The sequence below is a fragment of the Pteropus vampyrus genome, unplaced genomic scaffold, assembly GCF_000151845.1.
Source record: "Pteropus vampyrus isolate Shadow unplaced genomic scaffold, Pvam_2.0 Scaffold50, whole genome shotgun sequence".
Classification (NCBI taxonomy): Eukaryota; Metazoa; Chordata; class Mammalia; order Chiroptera; family Pteropodidae; genus Pteropus; species Pteropus vampyrus.
Window position 1 is genome coordinate 6,316,660 of NW_011888831.1, and position 21,600 is coordinate 6,338,259.

The window sequence follows — 21,600 nt, forward strand, 5'->3', positions numbered from 1 at the left end:
CCTGCCTCGCCATGCCGCCGTGGGGCGCCGCCCTCGTCCTGCTCCTGGCCGCGCTCGCCCTCCTTGGCCTGCTGGCCCCGCGGCTGCGGCGTCCCGGGAGTCGTGCCGTCGGAGACGGGACCCTGCCGGGCACCCGGGGACAGGACGACGACCAGTTTGGCAACGGGCGGGAGCCGCTGCCCGGCGGGTGCAGGCTCATCTGTAAGCCGTCGGCGCTGGCCCAGTGCCTTCTGCGCGCCTTGCGACGCTCGGCAGCGCTTGAGCCGGGCCCGCGCTCTTGGCTCTGCGGGCCCCACCTGCAGACCCTCTGCCACTTTGTGTTGCCGGTGGGGCCGGGTCCCGAGCTGGCCCGGGAGTATCTGCAGTTGGCTGACGACGGGTTGGTGGCCCTGGACTGGGTGGTGGGACCTTGCGCCCGGGGCCGCCGGGTCACCAACGCCGGGAGCCTTCCGCCGGTGCTGCTAGTGATCCCCAATGCGTGGGGGCGCCTCACTCGCAACGTGCTCGGCCTCTGCCTCCTCGCCCTGGAGCGCGGCTACTACCCGGTCATCTTCCACCGCCGTGGCCACCACGGCTGCCCGCTGGTCAATCCCCGGCTGCAGCCTTTCGGGGACCCGTCGGACCTCAAAGAGGCGGTCACTTACATCCGCTTCCGACACCCCGCGGCTCCGCTCTTTGTGGTGAGCGAGGGCTCGGGGTCGGCGCTGCTGCTGTCCTACCTGGGCGAGTGCGGCTCCTCCAGCTACGTGACGGGCGCCGCCTGCATCTCGCCAGTGCTGCGCTGCCGCGAGTGGTTTGAGGCCGGCCTGCCCTGGCCCTACGAGAGGGGCTTTCTGCTCCACCAGAAGATCGCCCTCAGCAGGTAGGTGACGAAGACCGCAGACGGACAAGGGGAGGAGAGGGCGAACAGGGGTCTTGGGCTCACCCAAGAACAGGGGTCTTGAGTAGATACAGCTCTGCCTTGTATTGAATCAAACAGCCTTAGGGCAATATGGGCAAAGTTCTCCTCGCACACTTTCTGAAGCCGTCCAAACCCTCCAGACAGAAACAGGAAAGCAGGTTTAAAAGCCGTAGACGACTCATCAGCATCATTATGCTAGAACAGGAACTCTTGCCCTGGGCCCCCTAGCCTCACTTCAGCCCCACCGTGTCCTAGCAACCTGAGCACCTGCCCCACCCGCAGCAGAGACAGCGCCTGACATTTACCACTTAGTCTACAGCAAAGAGGGCTCTGGAAGCAATTGCAAATGATTATCTGCCTGGAATGTTTCCTTATAGTCTCTGAGCCTGGAGGTGACAGGAGTCAGAAATTAGGTGGTATTTGATTTATTAAAATACTTTAGACCTGACAAATGTTTTACATATTCCTAGGTATGTACTCAATATTTAATGCAAAAAAAAAATTAAAGAATATTTAAACATAAGTTTTTTCTTAAATCTCTAAAAAGAGAACACTCTACCCTACCACCATGGTGACAGGTGAGATTTTTCCACTGAGAAAGCTGGAGTGACATTCTCACAGCACATAACCAGTCCTCAGCTTACACTTCTGTTTTCCTAGGAGATGGCAGAATGAGGCCAAAGATATCACAGCAACAGTGTGATGCGGCAGAAAGACCTGGGATATGGGGTTCAAATCCTAAATTTCCAGCAATTCAGTTAACCACTTGGAGCTTCACTTCTCTCTCCAGTTAAATGGAGTTAATAACTACCTCCCAAGATGGTTTTAAGCACAAATAATATAATAGAAGTGAGGGCCTGGTACGGTGTAGGTGCTCAATAAATGGTGGCACTTGTGATTTTCTTTTCTTGCCGCATTTTGCCTCTTGTTCTAAGATGGTCAAACCCTGAGCTCGACAATAGCTGCCATGCTGCCATGGCAACTCTGAGCTGACAGAGCAGTCTGGGGAGGCAAGGTGCTCTCATATGGCTTAATTGCCAGTTTCCATCCCCAAATGACCACCACTAGTGCTGACCCTGGCACCAGCTGGAGAATAAGTTCAGGGAAGTAGAGAGGAAAACTGACCCTTTAGAAATTGCACTGCCCATAGAAACTCAGGGCAAGCCTCTTTGAATGTTCGTAGGAGATAAATATCCAAATTCAATGGGCTAATGATGGATTGATCCACTCAGAGGTCTGAGCTGCCCATCCTGGCCTTCTTGTCAGGGTGCCAGGCCCTCTCTAGTGAGGTGGCAACAGCAAAGATGTCCTTCTTCCCCAGAGCAGTTGCTCTCAGGCTCCCATTTGGTAATCACCTTGTAAATTAATTACACTCCTGACACTTTCTCTGCCACCCAGCCCCCTCTAGAAATTTCTGCCTCACTGATCAAGGTTACACTTAGCTGTCATTATCTGGATAGCATATTAGTTTTTAAAACATAAACTAATACAACCTAAAGTAAAATGTTAATGATGGGGGGCAGGTGACACCTGCTGCTTTGGATAGTCTGAACCTATGAGTTTTAGGAGGGGTTCAGGAGGTGACGGTTCATAGCATGTTCCCCACAGAGGGTCAGAAGTTGAAGTCAGGAGGGGAGCTATCACTGTAGCTTAGTGCCTGTAAAGTCAAATGCTGCCCCAGGACTGGGCAGGTAATGATGAATGGCAGGCCTGGTAAGAACTGTGACACAGGAAGGAGGGAGAAAATACCCGATTGTTCCCCTCAGAAATGCCCACTTGTGTGGCCAGATCTTCTCGTTTCCCTAGAGGAGCCAGAGAGCTGCATTTTATGTAAAATCTCCAGATTTTAAATGATGACAATGAAATGGAAGTTTTAGAAAACACTATATGGCCAAAGAAAGCCTTTATGCGCAGAATCTGGTCTGTGGGCTGCCACTTTGTAACCTCTGCTGTTAATTTGTTTTCTAATTCTTCTCTCTCTTTCCTGCCTTCCCCACTCGACTTCCTGCTGCCAGGTATGCCACAGCCCTGGAGGACACAGTGGACACTAGCAAACTGTTTAGGAGCCGCTCCCTGCGAGAGTTTGAGGAGACCCTCTTCTGCCATACCAAGAGTTTCCCCATCAGCTGGGACACTTACTGGGACCACAACGACCCCCTCCGGGATGTGGATGAGGCAGCTGTACCTGTGCTGTGTATCTGTAGTGCTGATGACCCTGTGTGCGGGCCCCCAGACCACTTTCTGCCCACTGAACTCTTTCACAGCAACCCCTACTTCTTCCTCCTGCTCAGTCGCTGTGGAGGCCACTGTGGCTTCCTGCGTCAGGAACCCTTGCCAGCCTGGAGCCATGAGGTCATCTTGGAGTACTTTCGGGCCTTGACTGAGTTCTTCCGAACAGAAGAGAGAATGAAAGGGCTGAGCAGGCACCGAGCTTCTTTCCTGGGGGGCCGGCGTCGCTGGGGAACCCTGCAGAAGCGAGAGGTCTCTCCCTCTTCCAGCCTGGAAGAGATCTTTAGCTGGAAGCGATCTTATACAAGGTGAGACATGGCCCAAGAACCCGCCCATCCTGCAGGAAAGGACAGAGCTGGGCATGGCAGAGTCCTGAAAAGGTGGTGAGGCCGGAATGGGACAAGCAGCTCCAGGTCTTTGCTAATGATTCAGTCCTTTTTTTTTTTTTCTTAAACTGATCTGTGGAAAGAGATGGAATGTCCAGCTAGCTGTTGCTCACTTATCCTGAGCAGAACTCCTGCCCAGGCTCTGCTCAACAGATTCCTGCTCACGCTGGTCAGCAGCTGGGTGGGTATTCCCAGTCACTGTCTCCTGTCACTGACTGATAAGTCAAAGAATAGTACCATTTAAGCCCATGGACTCTCTCTAGCCATGACTACAAAGAAGATGAGTTTATGTGTGGCAATGGGCAGCTGTGTCCCACATAAATAATCAGCTCTGTGACTCTGATTCTCAGGCTGAAGCCACTTGATGTAGTGAAGACAGGATGTTTCTGTCTCAGTCCCACTTCCCTCATTTCATTCTGCAGTTATGGCACTCTGCTGACTTCATGCGGTGGCAGCTGTGGAAGCTGGGTTCACAGGCCTGCGTGGCTGCGTCTATCTTGCATGAGTGTGAGAAAAGCAGCAGAGGCAGTAAGTGCAGTCCTGAGTCTGAGCCGGTGAGAGTGACAGGGTAGAGAGAGTGAATGCCTGCCTGTGTATGGACTACTCCGATCCAACCTTTCAGACGACTTCTGGAAGTCTAGGTTGGGAATGGGGCTGATTTGCAACTTTAGCCTAGGACCTTGAGCCTCACTGGACAGATTGCAACAATTTTAGGAACAGGAAGTCCTTGCATGCAGTTTGCTAGACTATGGCTCAAGGAGCCAGACTCTCAGGCACTCTAGCAACTCCCTCTGGTACCATTTCTGGGGATTACTCCAGAGAGCCCTAGTCAGAACTGCTTTTCTCCTGTGATCTGGGCTTTCTCCAAGTGGTGAAAAGTGTAAACTTCATATCTTAGGGCTTTTCTGGTTAGCTGCCCCCTTTTCTAACCATACTACTACTTCTCCTTCTCTAGAGCCTAGACAAACAACTGGGACCAGAGAAAACAAAAGTTCTAAGAGATTGGCTAGAGCTGACTCAGAAATTTATGAATACTTCACATTACTATTATAGGCTTTTTCTGTTCAATTATTTAAAAGGCCATCTATGTAGATGCAGAAAAAGCTTTTTCTTGGATCTGGCCAGTTGGTGGCTGAGTGTTTGGTTTTATGAGGAATAATACTGAAGACCAGAGCAAGATAAGGCAGATTGTGTAGATTGATCCATACAATCTGGTTTGGATTAGGCCATTGAACGATACAATTGGACATCTGCTTCCTTATGCTGCTAAGAGCTTTGCCCTGAAGTTTTACTTTAGTTTGTCGTTGAGAAAGAGGGCACCTGTTTTGACAGAAGCTCCATCCTGGCCTCACAAACAGCAAAGGAATTTTAAAGAAGAAAGATGTTTACTGAAGCCATGTCCTAGGCTTGGTATGAAGACTTACTGGGCCATGATTTCAGGTTTGTTCTTCTAGGTCAAATAAGAAACTCTGAGCTATCCAAGAATCTAAACTGAAATGCAGACAACACTCAATTGTCTAAGACCCATTCTCCTGTCATGAAAAAAAAATTACCTCCCTTCTTTCCACCATCTTGCTCCACCTTCTTAATATTCATCATCAAATGTTCTTTCACCATTTCTGAGCAGGAGAAACAAGGAACTGAAATTCAAAGAAGCCACGATCCTGCTCGTTAATGGGCTCTGTGTAAGGTGTGGTGAGGGAGAATTACATTAGGTCACTGCCCACCCCCAGGTCTGGTACAGTGGGGATTTTAGTTAACTAGGATCTTGCAGTGCCATATGCAGGACCCTAGCTAGGATCATTCAGAACTGAACATGAAATGGGAAGCAGCCCAGTGGGTTTTAAACACTCCCTTTTCTGGCTGAAATTTCCTCTAAGAGCTAAATCTGTATTGTTTCTCTAGGCCAGATACCACAGAACTCTAGTTCTTTAAGATAATAGCTTTCTGAGAAATCGTGGTTGGTTTTCCTTTCCCTTCCTTTCATATACATACACACACACACACACACATACACATACATACATACACATACATATATTTATCTCCTCACAAGCTTTCTTTGTCTATCTCTCTGGTAGGAGAGGGCGGGGGAGAGAAAGGGGGAGAGAGAGAGAGAGAGGAAGAGGAAGGGAGGGAGGGAGGGAGAGAGAGAGAAAGTGTGTGTCTTAAAGCTCTCAGAATGGCAGGACAGCCCTAGTTCTGGTTTCATTAATTCCCTTGGACCCACGATCCTCATGACCCTTAAGTATTTCTCCTCCATGTCCCTTGTGCCAGATGTGCTCTTAGCTTATCTCAGGAAGATACTTCTCTCTCATCTTCCCCTCATTGCTTGACAGCATCCCTGCTTTTTAGCTCATTTTTGCCCAGAAAGTGTAGTTCCTGTTCAAGCAGGTTTTTAAAACCCTGTCCTTCAGTCTAATGATGATTAATAGTTAATTATATGGAACCAGCCGAAGGAACCCCACATACACTATTCTGAGAGAATGTGTGGTCCTTGAACAAAATGACACATTAGGAGTTTGAGAAAGGAAGAAAGAAACAACAAAACAAAACCCAAAGAAGTACCACTGAGTTGGAGTTTTCCAGGTAGCATGTCTTTAGCAATCCCCTCAGGCCTCATTCATTTGTTTGTCTCCCTTTTGGTCTCTTCATTATTTATAAACACCTTCAAATGGGAAGGGGGAAAAAAAATCCCAGTGACTTAAAGGAGGCATTAATTATCTCAGAAGTAGAGACTGAGTCTTCTGGCTCTACCCATTGGATCAGAATGCAGGAAACAGACAACTGCCTCTGAAGATTTGAGTTCTACTAAGTTCTGACCTCTGATACTGAAGACTGTGCTATATTATAACTTCTCTTGAAGATTTAGTATTTTATGTATTTATATATAGGTTTCCAGCGTGGCTTGGCTGGAGACAACAGTATGAAAAAGAAAGCACCAAATCCTGACACTGTGAAGACATCATCTCTGTTTTGAGTGAAGATATACTTCCTAAGACTTGAAAACTGTTAGAAAAGAGGTCTTGACACAGGAAGTGTTATCTTGGCTTCATATATAACCTCAAAACCACCCTTGAGTCAGTAGCTTCTCTGTACTCATCTTCCACCCAGACCACAAGATCCTGTCAGTCAGTCACCCTCAGTAATGCCAAGGTATCTTCCTTTACAAATGAACTCTAGCATGAATTGCTCTCAAGCAGATACACTTGGCCACTTTGGTAGAATTTGGTAACAATGCCGATAGGAGTATTTATGATTCTACAGCAAGGCCACCAATGATGGCATCGGAATTTTTTTTCACTAGTTATCACAATTGGCAGAGATGAGATTGAGAAGTTATACCTAGGGAGTGTCTGAGTGCCCAGATATGGAATGAATGCCATAGGAAGCAGTAAATCCCACATCATTGGTAGGACGTGCAAGCTAGACTGCCACTTGGCATACATCATGGAAGGGACGTGTGCTGATAAATAAGGGTGGCTTAGGTTACACATAACACATCTGAGAGTCAGTGAGTTAAAATCATGCTAAGGAGTTCAGTGGGTTATAAAGACCTCTGGCTGATTTATGTGCTTGAGGATCAGGAGATCACAGACCTGATCTGGATTCTGGGAGTTGGGAGATGACATAAAGATTTTAATGAAAATCACCCTACCAAAGGGACCAGAGGTTGTTTTTAAGATATCCAATAATTATGCTATAAAGTGTCCAAGAAGAGCTAAAAGTTGGAAGGAAAAGTGGAATTTCATTAAAATAAACAATAAAAGACACTAACACATCAAAAATAAATGCCTCTAGCCCCTCCACCCTTCCCGTGTAATAAGGTAATACTTTGCCTCAGTGTGTATTACTAGTGTGAATAAAAACCTAACTTGTTTGCCTCTGAATAGTAAATATATTGCAGTTTCCCTGCAACAATGGAATGTCATTATTTTTTAAATCTCGAGAAACAAATGTGCTGTTTATCTTCTGAAGTCCTCTGTGTACTGAGCCATGCTTACCTATCTATAGAATTAACAGAGCTTCCCTGCACATTCTCTCTTCACTGGTTGTTGCTTCACTTCTGTAGATCTAGCCCTGGGTCTCCTGTCACTAACCAATGGCGGCTCTGTTTAATCAACAACCAGGCCTCTACCTCTAGGTTAATAATTTCCCTGCAGGTTCAAAATTCTCTAATCATCAATGGTACCTAGAGAGATATCTTCCAGTGGCCAATTAGTAAATTGTGTTGGCGAGAGTGCCGAAGTAGTTTGGAGATGTGAGTTCTAGTTTCTACTTTATCAGTGACTCGTATGACCTTGGAAAAATTATTTTATAGAGTTGTTCCATATGAAAAGACTGAGACTGTGAATAGGTCTTAATTCAGGAAGTGTTAGGATGTAATGAGATAGTAAAAGCAGGGAGATCCCAGTCTCCATGTCTACTTAATTCCTCAGTTGGAGTTCAAAGGCCTTTCTGGTAAGGTGGCATCTGCTTTCAGATCAGAATCTATTCTCCAATTCTTACAAGGCCGAGAAGTTCCAGTTATAAATTCTACTGCAAAGTTAGAAAGGGCCTGAAAGAGCAGCACCTTTTGAGGCTCACAGGCTGGGGCCTGGATTGCCCAGTTGAGGGCAGTCTCCCCACTCCTGGCTCACACACACACACACACACACACACACACACTCACTCTGAGAACCATGTTCTAGCTCATAGGTTTCACACCAGTTCATTTGTTCTGGCCAAAACCCATCTATTTTCCTATTTCTTATGGATGAATTTTCTGAGATGTGACTTTTCTCACAATTAGTATGGTGAGGCTAGAAAACCAGAACCCAAATCAGTGCTATTTATGCCATACTTTGCCTTTTCCCAGTCATTCACTGGATGACAGTAAATAATGCTCATCTTAGACTCCATAATGTAAAGGGTTTTAACAAAACGGTAAAGAATGTCTTCAGAGCTGCTAGAGTGCACAACTCTGTGGAGGAGCCATACACATTAATTAGAAATGACACCCCTAAAGTTATTTTATAGCTTGCATAGCCTTAGCACCCTCAGCAGCCTTGTCTCCATCTACTTATTAAAAACAAGCACCTGAAAATATAGTAGCGACTAGTCACGAATTGCCCATAATGCATACAGAAAACCCTAGTTCTACAGCTGGAATTCCTGACAGAGATGAAGGTGATAGTACTAGCTTACAACCACTGGGGCTATGGAGTTAGTTGACCACTGTACAATAAGCCTTACCAGTTGTCAATTGTGGTCAATTTTTATTTATGTTTATATTTCTTTTATAGTCAAGTAGGACAGGCTTTAAACCCTAAGCATAACTAAGAACATCTTTGATGTGTTTAGCCAATGACATTTGTGTTGTTGACATAGGATACAAGGTAGAAGCACATGTTTTATGATACTCTCCTTTCACTATAGTTTGAAGAGCCCAATAATGGGGATAAAGCAGAAAGAATTTTTTTTTTCTTTTTTAAATTAAACCCTTTTTGAGTTCCTCCAAATTCAAGGTGGGATGTTGGAAATGCTGGAGATAGGAGACCTGGGATCTAATCTTGGCTCTGCCACATAGTTGTTTGACCCAGGCAAATTAAACATTATATAAATGTTAGTTAATTTCAAAATAGCTGACTACCAACATTCTAGGAATTAAAATGCTATACTAAAAAGTTAAAAACACCATTTCTTGATAGTCTTCTCTTCAATAAAGCAGGTAATCCCACTAATTTTTGAAAATGACACTTAAAAAAACCATTTTCTAACTAAAAAATACATAACCCCAGTCCATGAAACCCCTCCCCCCAAATTAGCTTTCTGACAAAAATGTCACTTTGTGTTTTAAACTGGATTAGATATTCTGCTTCACACAGGGCTAAAATGTGATGTTTTTCCAATCTAGAAAGATAGGCCCAGATGAAACCACCTTTTGAAGCTTTGTGCAAAGTCTGAGAACTGCACATATCTGTGTGTCCATATGTGTGGAGGAGTTGTAGTTATGTAGACCACAAATAGGTCAATATGAAACTTAAGGACCTGCATCAAACTGTTAGAACCTAAAGAATCATCTCACACCCACACACCAATAGGCCACTTCACTCTCTGGGCAAATAGAATTTGAGGAAATTAGACTAGAGGGTTTATGTCTATATCAGAGTTTCATTCTTACCCATAATCGTATTCATTTTTATAAGCCTAACATCCAGCACGGTACATGAGATTCAGTAATTATCCAATAGTCACTGAATTGAAATATATTTTATCTTTATGAGAATAAAATTGCTTAAAAAAACTGAGCAGACACTCTGTGTACTAAAATTACTTTATTACAGTTGATTTTTTAAACATTTCCTTTGCTATGATACAAAGGATACTTACAAACAAAATATTACATGTAACCTTGTTTTCGCTCTTATGTTCTGACAACTTGGTAACAGCTTTAAATGCACAATCTATACAATTAATACAGGTTATATATGAACTATAAGGTATGTTGAACCAGAAGAATACTGACAATATACTGTACAATAAGCCTTACCAGTTAGAGCTGTGGACCATGTCTACCAAAAGGAAAATGCACATCTGTACAGTCACCTTTACCAGCTGGTGCTGACAGTGAGGGAGAGGCTTCTTCCTCATTGCAACCCTTGGTAAGCCTCCACTGTGGGCGTTTGTTTGGTCCGAAAATTGAGAGGACTGTGTGTATTTAAACTTAGTCATCGGTAAAGTGGCAGAACATCACTTTCAACAGGATAATTGCTCACCAAAAAGTCAGTCCTAGTTTTAAAAGACCACAAGCCCTCTGTCCACTACAAAAACCCTACAGGCTCAAGGGCTTTAGGAGATGAGAAGATGAAGGCTGCCAAAAAAGGAGGCAAGAAACCAAGCCAAAATCTAGGTCTTGCAAAATCATCATTTTCCCTTCACCAAAGGGAACTAGAAATGTACAAATTCATTGATGAACCTCAATGATAACATATCAGTTAGCTGATAACCCTCATTTTATCTGGACCCCTGACTTGTGGGAATAGCTTAAAGAGATTGTGAATAAATATATACCACTTTTAGAAAAGAAACTCTTGCTTAGTTAAAACATTCCCTTTAGCCACCAAAGCTGGTCTTGGGCTATTACAGGTGTGCATTCATCTCTCAATGGTCTACTCAGAAATGATAAGGTTACAGCTTTTTTTCTTTTTTTTCTTTTTTTAAATAAAAAAGCAATTGACTGAAGCATTTTCGTTTTTTTAAGTAAATAGCAAAAATAAAAATAAAAACCAACCCTGGCATTTGCACAAATAATGCAAATGGAGCGATATGGCCTTTAAGGTAAGGAGTTAGTGGAAAGGAAGGGAGAAGTGAAGAAAACCTGGAGAAAATGATGTATTAAGTTTTCTTTTTAAAAATTTCTACATGTGCAAAAAAAATCATGCTGGTTGAGGAAAACAAAGGGAAATTAGTATATAAAACTAAAAACATAAATAAAATGTTTGTATGACTGGTAAAAGCAGAAACCGACCTGGGTTACAAAAAAAGGATTATACATTCAAGATGCTCTTAAACCCAGTGGGATAACTTATGTTAAAACTGTGTTAATAATTACGTTAAAAATCTCAAGTTTGTTTTTAAATCTTCACAATACAAGCAAAGCTGTTTTAAAATATACACTATACATATTTCTCATAGTCTCTCCAACCTCATTAATGCGCATTAGGCTATATTTTTCATATACTAAAACAAGGGGGTTCTGAAAGCTTAATAACTCAGTGTAACCCATCCATTATTTAAATGTTTGTCTTAAGTTTTAAATGGGTTAAAAATTTCAGCAGACTTACATAAATAGGATTTAGCAACACAACTGTTAATTTAAAAAACTCTAAAGCATTTACAAATTATCAGGTTGGAATAATCTGGGGAAGTTATGTGCACTATACTTAAAAATGTTATTTACATCAGACCATCGCTTTTGTAAAAATTTCTCTAAAAGATAAAAGACAAAATAAAATTAATTTGGAAAATTAACCTAGTCTAACCTCGCAGAGAAGGATCATAAAAGGAAAGGTAAAATAAGAACAAAATTATCTCCTAATAGAAACCCCAAATATCCCTTTCACTTGGATTTTGCTCTATGAAACCACCTGCAACTCTTAATAGGCTCATATATCAAGTGTCAAGATAATGTGATAAAATACCTTGTCTGATAAATTACTGGCCTCAAGTGGACTTTGTTTTTTTTTTTTTTTTTTTTTTTAAATTTCCCACCTTGTATCTCTGGCTTGGATTATTTTAGGACACGTGTATGTAATTAATTGGAGGGACACTCTAAGTAGGCACGATTCCCATTTAATGTGGAATAAAAAGTATAACACATAAAATGTTGGGGAGGAGTGGTATTATGTGATATGAAATGCAAGGAAGCACATTTGGAATGGACGCCAAAAAAGAGCTGTCTGGCAACATACCAGGGGCAGCCAATATCTGAAACTAACTATACTTGTCTATGACAAAAAAAAGGAGTTAAAAGGGTTCCAGTACCACCCCCCCCACTCCCTGTGTGTTTGATATGCGCCAGTCACATGGATCAGCCAGAATCTGCAAACATTAAGCAGTTACATCTTTTTAATCACACAACTCACTCCATGACCATGTGCAATTTATAGTATCAATAATGTTCATGCTGAGGCAACGTATTTGAGGGCTCAGGAAAAGCAAAATGTGCCACTGAGAGAAACCTGTTCCCGTACAACTGGCCTTCATGCTTTCAAGTGGCCCTAATATACCTCTGATGCTAAGCCAAGCCGTGCAAAAGCAGAGTACACACTTTTCATTAACATTCGTATCTAATTCGTAAACTCCACTGACCTCAGAGTTGCCATAGAAACATTTAACCCAAGTACTGAAAGCATACAAATGAGGGTTCATGGATTTTTAAAAATGCATTTCCCTTGTCTATGTTCATCAGATTTAACGATCTTAGGTTACAAGGCATATCGGAAAAAAGTTAAGTGGGGATAATGACAAAAGAATATAGGTATTTTTCGAAATAGGAAAAATGCTCCAGAAATGGGATCAATGTGCCAACAATACGAATAGTTCATTTCATTTGAAAATTCAGCTAGAGCGCCCAATAAACAGTTCCAAGCCATAATGTTACCTGCATAATTTACATGAATATTAAAACTCTTGCACTTTATCAACAAAACACACTTCTGTAAACATGGCCACTGGGGGAAGGAGGCTCCCTACCTCATTTATGATTGAGGACATGTAATCATTATATTAAATGACTTCACTTCGAAAGATTTTAAATCTGACCAATGATTAAACATCATTTCCCTGTTTAACAACATTAAGCATTAATTCTAAAAATGCCATCTAGGACAGTTTCAGGGTTAGATGCTAGGACCACAACCAGCAATGACAGCAACTCCTCTCTAGCTGGCACATACTTATAAACTTTAGTACAAAAACAAACAAAAATACAGAAACTAGGTCAATTTGTTAGCTACATATTTACAGATAATTACATGAATTTTCACTCACAATTGCTAAAAACTATGAGTGAAAAGGAAACTGTGCAGGTTGAAATTACCCGTACTTTGGGGGAAATTATTGGGCATTGAGATACCCTTTCATTCATTCAGAAGTCTCATCTTCTCTCCACTTTTTCATGGCAAACTACCTATAGATGTTCAGATTAGTATATCCAGTGGGTATCTTGTTTCAGAAAAGATTAACCTTTTTCTCTATGCAAAGAAGAATCTCTTGTATATTTAAAAACAAAACAAATCCAACACAGCTACATATACACATACACACACAAAAATCTCTGAAACTTCAAAAAGTTACGATTGCTGGGAAAACAGTTAACAGTGCTGGTGACATAGTAAATGGCTCCCCAGTTTTAATTCTCTGCCTTCATTTTCTTTAAAGGGTATCTACTTTAGGGTAGGTGAGAAGGAAGTGCAAGTTTAAGAAACCCACAACAGGCAGATAAGGTGCATACTAATTTATATATTTCTTATAACCTGAAGGCTACCATTAGGCCAAATGGGTTCTCTTCCCTTGCATGGGTGAAAATTTGGAAGTCTGAATATAAATGAGGGGAAAATTATTCAACGTGACTTTAAAGGGGGCTATCGGAATTCAGTAGAAAATAAAAATGCACAATAAAGGAAGAGTTCTCAGCTTCACTTTCTTTTTCTAGACAGTGTTTAAAACTTATTTCATTAGTTATTCCAATGTAGATCTACTGTAGTGATTTCATAAAAGTGCAGACAACATAACCAGACACACAGCAAAACAGACTTCAATCAGTAGTCCTTGCATACAAGAGGCAAGTCTGCTAAGTGTACAGCACACTCTTCCATCTTTAAGGAATCTGAGGATGGGAAATGTCCAGTTCTTAACAACTAAGAGTGAGTGCCTTTTCAATGGCAATGCTACAACCTAGTTGGGGGCACTATCATGTTAGATGAAGGAAAACAAAAGAGAATCTGTTCTTCTTGAATAATGATCTGTATTTTGGTAAGCAGCTCAAAGATGACAGCCAGGTTTTGGTTTTGTTCCTTAGAAAAGGCTGTTTTCTATCTAAGAAACAAGAACCTCTTCTTCCATCATTATAGGAGATTCACACTTATATACCTTAAATATATTATTTTCTGACTTGAATATGCACTAGTCACTTCACATTGTAAGTATGGGACAAAACAGGACCATATAAACGTCCTAGGAAAGGGTAGCTGTGTTGGGCCAAATCTCTGCTTGAATAGTAGCGGCTCAGAAGGAGTGGAAGGTGCACAAAAAACCTTACTATTACCAAGCAAGAAGAGGCAGCTAAAGGGAGAAAGCCCCATGCCAATACCATATCCTTCTCTCCCAGTGGCCATTTCCTGTTCATTTTACAATTTGTAGAACCTTAGATGCTTTAGCAGTAATTCTTTTCTTGGCTGTTTTGGTTTAGCAAAATTAATAATAATTATTATTAAGAAATATGTATGAGTGCACATGAAGTTTGTGTGATTTACTGGTTTTTATCATCTTTGCAGAGGAATCACCACCAGTGCTTTTAATTTCCATGGTTCACTTCTCTCTGCATCACTTATCTTTCATTGCATCATGACGTAAACCCATAGAAACTGGCTCCTTCACCAGCACTATTTTACTGCATTGCAATTTATGGTTCCACATTTTACTTAACTTTCTTTCCACCCACACAAGTGCTAAGAGGGGATTAAAAAAAGAAAAGACTCCATCTAATGACCATGTTCTCATAAATATCAACCCAGATTACTTTCTTAAACACATGCATACTTGCCTTAACTGAGGATTGAAATAACAAAATAACAGAATCCTAAGTGCCCTGATGGAAATGTACAGTATGAGTTATATCCATCTATCTGTACATACATACAGACACGCATATGTATATACAATATATACATACAAATGATAACAGCTATACCAAAAATGTGCATATTTAACACAGTTTTAAAAAGCCAGTAGATCATGGTATAATACAATTTATTTCCACTAGTGAATGGCACAAATGGAGAAAATGCAAAGGAGGTGTTTCAAGTACAATAAAGTCATTTTTCACAGGTGAAAATAAACAGTATTATTCCAGTGTCTAACACAATGTATTCTATAAAAGTTTAAAATGCCAGACATTTAGCACTTAAAGAAGTAGAAAGTTACTAAAGTCTGTCTTATGGTCTGAAAGACACTCACAGAGTTTTTGATTTTTGAAAAGGGGGTGAGTAGGTGGAGTGGAAGGGTGTCAAAGACAGTTCCTTTAGTGTACTGAACGGTGTTTACCTGATGTCTGGGCAGCTGAAAATCATCATGACTATGCTAAAGAGTTCAATTTACAAATAAATCCTTGGCCCAGAGTACCAAGTATATTATACTTGTGGGTGTGGCATCAAATGCAGGGCTATTCGCCTCTAGGCATAGAAATGACTAAAAAGAATGGCAGCTCTGAATAAAAATAATATAAACATACTTTCCAGCTAACATTATCTATATAACGAAGAAACTATAATCTAGTGTTAGAGCTGAAATTAAAATAAAGGGAGGAAAAAATATGTGCAAAAGGAAGGGGAACCAATTAGGAATAATATATTTCAAGATATGGGGTTTTGCATTTTAAAAATGCTAACTAAAGAAAGGGAGAGACAGTAAACACAATAAATTTTTTACTGCCAAGCTCTGGATACCAGATATAGCATTTACGACTTTCTGATACGCTGGACAAATTTCCCACACTTTTAATTTTCTTAAATACATGTATATCGGGTGAACACAAACACTTGGGGAGGAGGTAGTATTAATTTGATCAAATGCTGACATTTGCGCACTGATTCAGAAAGTGCCTGCTTCTTTCTTGAGGATCTCTCAAAACCTTTCAAATTTTCCTGCTACAAGCTTTACTCTTTGATGATTCCTAAAATGTATGAGATTCCTCAGAAGTGAGATTTTATAAACACACACAAACCAATTAATTTGAATCATTTTTACAAACTGTATATATTTTAATTAAAATTTAATGGAATAAACCATGTATACTCATGAACTACATGTAAAACTGGTTGCCACACAAGTAAATCAGATACAAAGTCCTACCAGATAAGACATTTGGCGTCAGTATTCAGTCCCGATTTTGCGAGTACATATGTTCTGCATGAACTCAGTAACTCAGTTTGACTAATTTAAGTTCACAAGTGGACTTTAACATGTATCATTGGTAATACTTTGGATTTTAAAGAGGTTTGTATACAAAACTGATCTGCTTCCCTAGGTCACCCCTCCAGTACAGAGGGGCTAACAAGCTCTCTTCTATCATTTTCCTCCAAATAGGTAGATATCTCAATTTGTTTAAAATATTGTATAATATTTGAATGCAAAAAAAAAAAAAACAAAACAAAAAACTGAGAAAATTAAAAGCTCCTTTCATTAGATATGACAAATACATGCCATGTTCAACTAAAAACTGGTGATCTCAAGCATAGCCAAGAGGACAATGTGTCAGAGTGCTACCTGAAACACTGCCTAAAATTATGTATGAATTCTACTGTGTTATCAGTTTAAAAAATATTTATGTTAAAATATTTTTCTTCCAGTTACCTTTAAATGAATGCTAGAAACTCCTGAAAGGGAAGATTCATGGAGATTGGACTGATATACCTGGGGAAGACTTAAATTTGGTTGAGAAAACCAAGATTTCAACAGTGATAAATTACTGTTTGTGCATCAGTCTGGTCTAAGAGAGATTTAAAGAATTCTAACTTGGAGCCCCTCAAACTATATGAAAAGTAGGATCCAGAGTTAAAAGCAAGAGTTCTTCAAGACAACTGGGGAGGGGGCAGGACAATTAACTTGTAAGAAACTCTGGTGTGTCACTGGAAAGAACATTTTTTTTCTCCTTCAAGTACTCATAGCTCCCTAACCACCTTCAACTAAATTTCCACACTGGCATTGGAATACCAAGTAACATCTTTCAGCATTGCAAAATTCCTTCATTGCAAAACAAGACAAAACAAAAAGCAAAGCAAAGCAAAACAAAACATGCCCCTCTCTGGAAAAAAATGTTAGCTTTTGTCAAGAGATTCCCTGACCACTATAACTTACTTTACTTTTTCTTTTTTAATTTGCCAAACTTGCTAGTTCCTTTTCAGTAGTAATTTAGCACTGGGGCTAGAGACTTCTGGAAGTGGTGTTTCCTACTGTATGATGTTAACATGATGCCAAATGGTCACTAAGTCTCAAGGAACTAGAAGTTTGTAAAGTACTACAGCAACAAAAACAGCAATAAAAAAAAAAAAAAAGACGACGACCTGCACATGCACCAAAATCTACAGTGGTGATGAGGTTAGTCAGCAGCTGGTAGTCATTGGCTCAGTGATTCCTGGTTCACTGTGGCAACTAAACATTTAAATAATTGGCTATTCTACTTGTAAACAGGAAATCGCATAAGCCAAAACGGGGTAATCAGATTACTGTCTATGTAGTGTGATGAGAATTCCAATAGATAGTAGTTTACAAATATGGCATCATTCAAATACCTTTGGCATTTGATTTGTATTGGCTATATGTCTTTTTTGTACAAAGTAAAAGTACTGTTTGGGTCTTGGGAGTTATAGAGCTTAGCTAGGATGAACTATCACAGTATAAGCAACAAAACGTCAGGACATACAAGCTTCATCTCCTCTCTCTGCTGCTGCACATACCGTACCATATGAACTTTCAGGGACCTCTCTCACCCTCTGGTCTTCTCCTTTGAAGGCTCACAGGTTTGTTGATGTAATTCCTACACCACTGGTGATCTCTTTAAGCACCTCCATCTCACCATGCCACAAAGAAGGCACAATTGAATGGCCAAAAAAAAAAAAAAAGTCACTGATACACCTATGCAGCATTCAGAAAAAGAACTAAGTTGTTTTCTACTCTGAAAAAGTCAATGCAATCCTTTAGTGTTCATGGATTTCCACTTTTTTTACTCCAAATGAGGCTGAGAAGTCAGACCAATTTAATAAAGAAAATACATTGGGGATACAAGTGTGTTTCCATAATAACTTGTTTCAGCATATGCTGCCTGCTGTGAGTGGCTCATAAGAATTGGGGATATGGAGAAAGGCTTTAGATCTTTTCACAAACTTCTTAGGATACAGTTGCCCAAAAGTGACGACTCAAACCACTTTGCTGCATTCTGTTTTTGCAGCTTTCAGGATTCCCCTTTTCATAATTTCTATCAAAAGATTAAACAAACAAAAAAAAAACCCCAAACAAAACCCGGCAGCCAGATACTATGACATCCCAATTAGTAAACACAAAACAGAACGCTTTACAAAAATGAATAAAATATACCATATGCACTCAGCTTCCACACTGTAGTACCCAAGTGAGGAGGCTGCTGTGACGATGTCTGTAGGCAGTTTCTTTTGGCAGACAGCTCCAGCGGAATTGCCACTTTCAATTATTAAGTTATGTATAAGACATGTGTGACCCATTGGATATTTGTGAAGTGACACTCGTGCTTCTGCTCATGCCCTGCTCCGTCCGTCCCCCAGAAGCTGTCCGCCTCAGAGCCTGAGGGCTATTGCGGACTCCCATACTGCTACCTCGGGGTACCCCTTGCATTGGCCCTGAGGGGTGACCCCATGGCTGGGGTCCACCTTGCATTGGATGGCCCCAAGCTTGTGGTGGGCCACCCATGGGATGACCCCAGTGAGGTCCTGGACCCCCAGTAGGATTGTGAGACCAACCAGAAGCTCCTGGGTAGCTATGGCTGAATGCCTCAGGGGAGAGGTTAGAAAGGACCATGTTACTAAAACCTAGTCTCATACTTTCAGAGTCAAAAGCTTCAATTTCTCTGGCTTGACGCTCCAGCAGGCTTCGTATTCTTTCTGTGCGTTCATTCTGCAAAGCCAACATCTCTTCTTCAATCTGTTGGGGATTGGGGGTGGGAGGGATGAAGCAAAAAGAAAGCTGACTTATTTTTAAAAATCTATAAACTAAGGAAGCAATAATTACTACTCAGGTTTGAAGTGAATCATAAAGAAGTTCACTCTGGCTATTTGGATGTACATTTAAAAATCAAAGAGATATACTGTAGGAATCATACATAATTTATATTTCTAAAATGTGTAACGTCAAGCCTTTAAAAGCAAAAGTAATAACCCCTATTAAAATAATAAATCGAGGCACTTATCATCGGTAGCTACTAAATCCATTAGGTAAAAAGTTGAAAGAAAAAGAAAATGGGCAAGGGGAAACCAGCCTTATCAGACATACCGTGATATCATTCTAATAAAATTAATATGGTGATGGTGTAGGAATAGACAATTAGTGAAATAGAAATAGAGGCAGATCTCAGTTTGTAGGTTTTTAATGCAGGACAAAAGCAATTCAATGGGGGAAAAGATGGATTTTTAAACAAATAACACAGGCACAATTGGCCAGCCAACTGGAAATAAAAATGGAATCCTATCATATACCATAGTCCAGATGAACCAAAACCTTAAGTGACAAACGAACAAAAAAACAAATACTATAAAGTTTTCATTAAAGAGTTAGTAGACTTGTCTACGGCCAGGTCACCCTGAACAAGCCCGATCCTGTCTGATCTCAGAAGCTAAGCAGCGTCGGGCCTGGTTAGTACTTGGATGGGAGACCACCTAGGAAGAACAGGTGCTGTGGGTGTAAAAATTAAAAAATTAGGGATTGTAAGCTGACAAGGTCCTTGCAATTTTTGAAGTCAACCAAGGGATGCCTCGCCTAAAGGAGTTAGGAGACGCTATATACCTACAAATTAGTAGTTGGGTAGCCATCATAATCAGTTCTGGAAAACTGGAAGGTATTACGAATAAATATAGCTGACTGTATATACTTTTTTAAAAATGTTACAAAACCACACTAAAGTCAACAATGAAAAAAAAAGTTGATGGAGAACCTTTTTATGAATGATCAGACTGACTGTACCTGAACCCAGTGATCAATACATCACTTAAAAGTGGGACAATCTTGGAAGAGAAAAAGAAATGGTGTAGATCAAAGAGGCTCTGTTCATTCCTCTGATGACCAAATCAAAGTTGTGATGGAAACAAGGAGCAAAGAGCAAGAAAAAATCTCCTGGGATCTAGATGAACAAGCCATACAACTAGGGAGAAATCCAAGAAATCACCCTGCAACGGCAGAAGTTAGGACGTGGCAAGGACATGGGGCTGCCGGGTCTCGAGCAGCTGAATGAGATGGAGGCTGCAGTAGCGGCAGCCACCTCTTAAAGGGGCCACCTCTGTGAGCGGATTTTCGTGGTGACGGACGGACCCGCTTGCTCTGAGTACCAGTGCCGATTTGGCTGCGCACAGAGGGCACCAGGGACTTACAGGGAGACATTGTCAGAGTTGAGGGCCAAGGCGAGACTTGCTCTGTACAGAAGTGCCGGCGGTATCCATTGTTCTCTGTTGAACCCTCCCAGTTTAATGACATCTGGGCTATGGCCATGCTGTGCACCTGACACAGCATGGCCATAGCCCAGATGTCATTAAACTAGATAACAGAGGTCGCTCTACCCAGGGGATTCTCTGAAACTCCACCTCCCCCAACTCATGCCCACCCCCCCACAAACCACATCCAGGTATATCCTAAGTGAGTCAGGTGCTCCTTGCTGAGCAGCGCCTAGACTCACACTGGAGGCAGCTGGCTTTAGTTTCTGGTGTGGTCTTTTGAGGCAACTATAAGCACAGCATCTGTGGATTGCTTGCTGAATCTTAACAGGTGGCCCTGGAGGGGAAGAGGCTTGGGTTAAATTTGGCCTGCAGCTGAACCCCTCTCAGGACTGTGCCACTGGATACCTACTTCACAAATCCACATTAATAAGACTGGGAGACTTAGGAGCTTTGCTTAGTACATAGAAACACACAAAAAGGCAGCCAAAATGGGAAGACAAAGAATCAGAAACCATATGAGTGCATGGAACAGAGATCCAGAAATAACGGAATCAAGTAATCTAACAAATGCAAGGTTCAAAACACTGGTTATAAAGATGCTCAATGAACTTTTGGAAAGTGTAGATAAATTCAGTGAGAACTTTAACAAATATAAAAAACATAAAAATAGAAATGGAAATTATAAAAGAGAACGAGTCTGAAATGAAGAATACATTATCTGAGATGAGAAGTATATTAAATGAAATAAACAAAGGAATAAACAAAGTGAATAAAGAAGAGGATCAAATGACCTATCTAGAGGAGGGGAAAGCCAAGGACACTCAATCAGAATGGCAAAAAAAAAGATGCCAAGACTATAAAAATAATTTAAGGAGCATATGGGACACTATTAAAGGTCAAAATATCCATCTGATTGGTGTACCTGAAGGAAAACAAGATGTTGAACAGCTATTTGAAGAAATAATGATGGAAAACTTCCCTAACCTAGTCACGGAAATGGACATACAACCCTAGGAAGCTCAGAGAACCCCAAAAACCAGGGATCCAAAGAGGCCCACATCAAGACACATCATAATTAAAATGCCAAAGGTTAAATACAAAGAAAAATATCTTAAAAGCAGCAAGAGAAAAGCAGTTAGTTATCTAC

The 21,600-nt window shown here is 41.1% G+C and overlaps 2 protein-coding genes and 1 pseudogene across 4 annotated transcripts in view; 2 read left to right on the forward strand and 1 right to left on the reverse strand.

Annotated features, from left to right (window-relative positions):
• The first annotated feature begins 6 nt into the window (after positions 1-6).
• ABHD15 (abhydrolase domain containing 15) lies at positions 7-7,437 on the forward strand. Its single transcript, XM_011359928.2, has 2 exons — positions 7-862; positions 2,917-7,437. The coding sequence occupies exons 1-2, from the start codon at positions 12-14 to the stop codon at positions 3,440-3,442; spliced, it is 1,377 nt and encodes a 458-aa protein (XP_011358230.1). The 5' UTR covers positions 7-11; the 3' UTR covers positions 3,443-7,437.
• Positions 7,438-9,818: 2,381 nt separating this feature from the next.
• TAOK1 (TAO kinase 1) overlaps positions 9,819-21,600 on the reverse strand; it is a 145,881-nt gene continuing 134,099 nt past the window's right edge. For 2 of the 3 annotated variants that reach the window (XM_023530556.1, XM_023530557.1), the window contains one exon: positions 9,819-18,951. In XM_023530556.1, coding sequence (XP_023386324.1) covers positions 18,490-18,951 — 462 coding nt within the window. In that variant the 3' untranslated portion in view covers positions 9,819-18,489. The remainder of the gene's footprint in view (positions 18,952-21,600) is intronic. The other variant, XM_011359929.2, reaches the window with a different exon arrangement.
• On the forward strand, positions 19,589-19,707 carry LOC111739485 (annotated as a pseudogene).

Coding starts and splice junctions, on each gene's coding strand:
- ABHD15 (XM_011359928.2), top strand. CDS start 12: ATGCCGCCGTGGGGCGCCGCCCTCGTCCTGCTCCTGGCCGCGCTCGCC. Junction 863..2,916: donor CAGAAGATCGCCCTCAGCAG/GTAGGTGACGAA, acceptor TCCTGCTGCCAG/GTATGCCACAGCCCTGGAGG.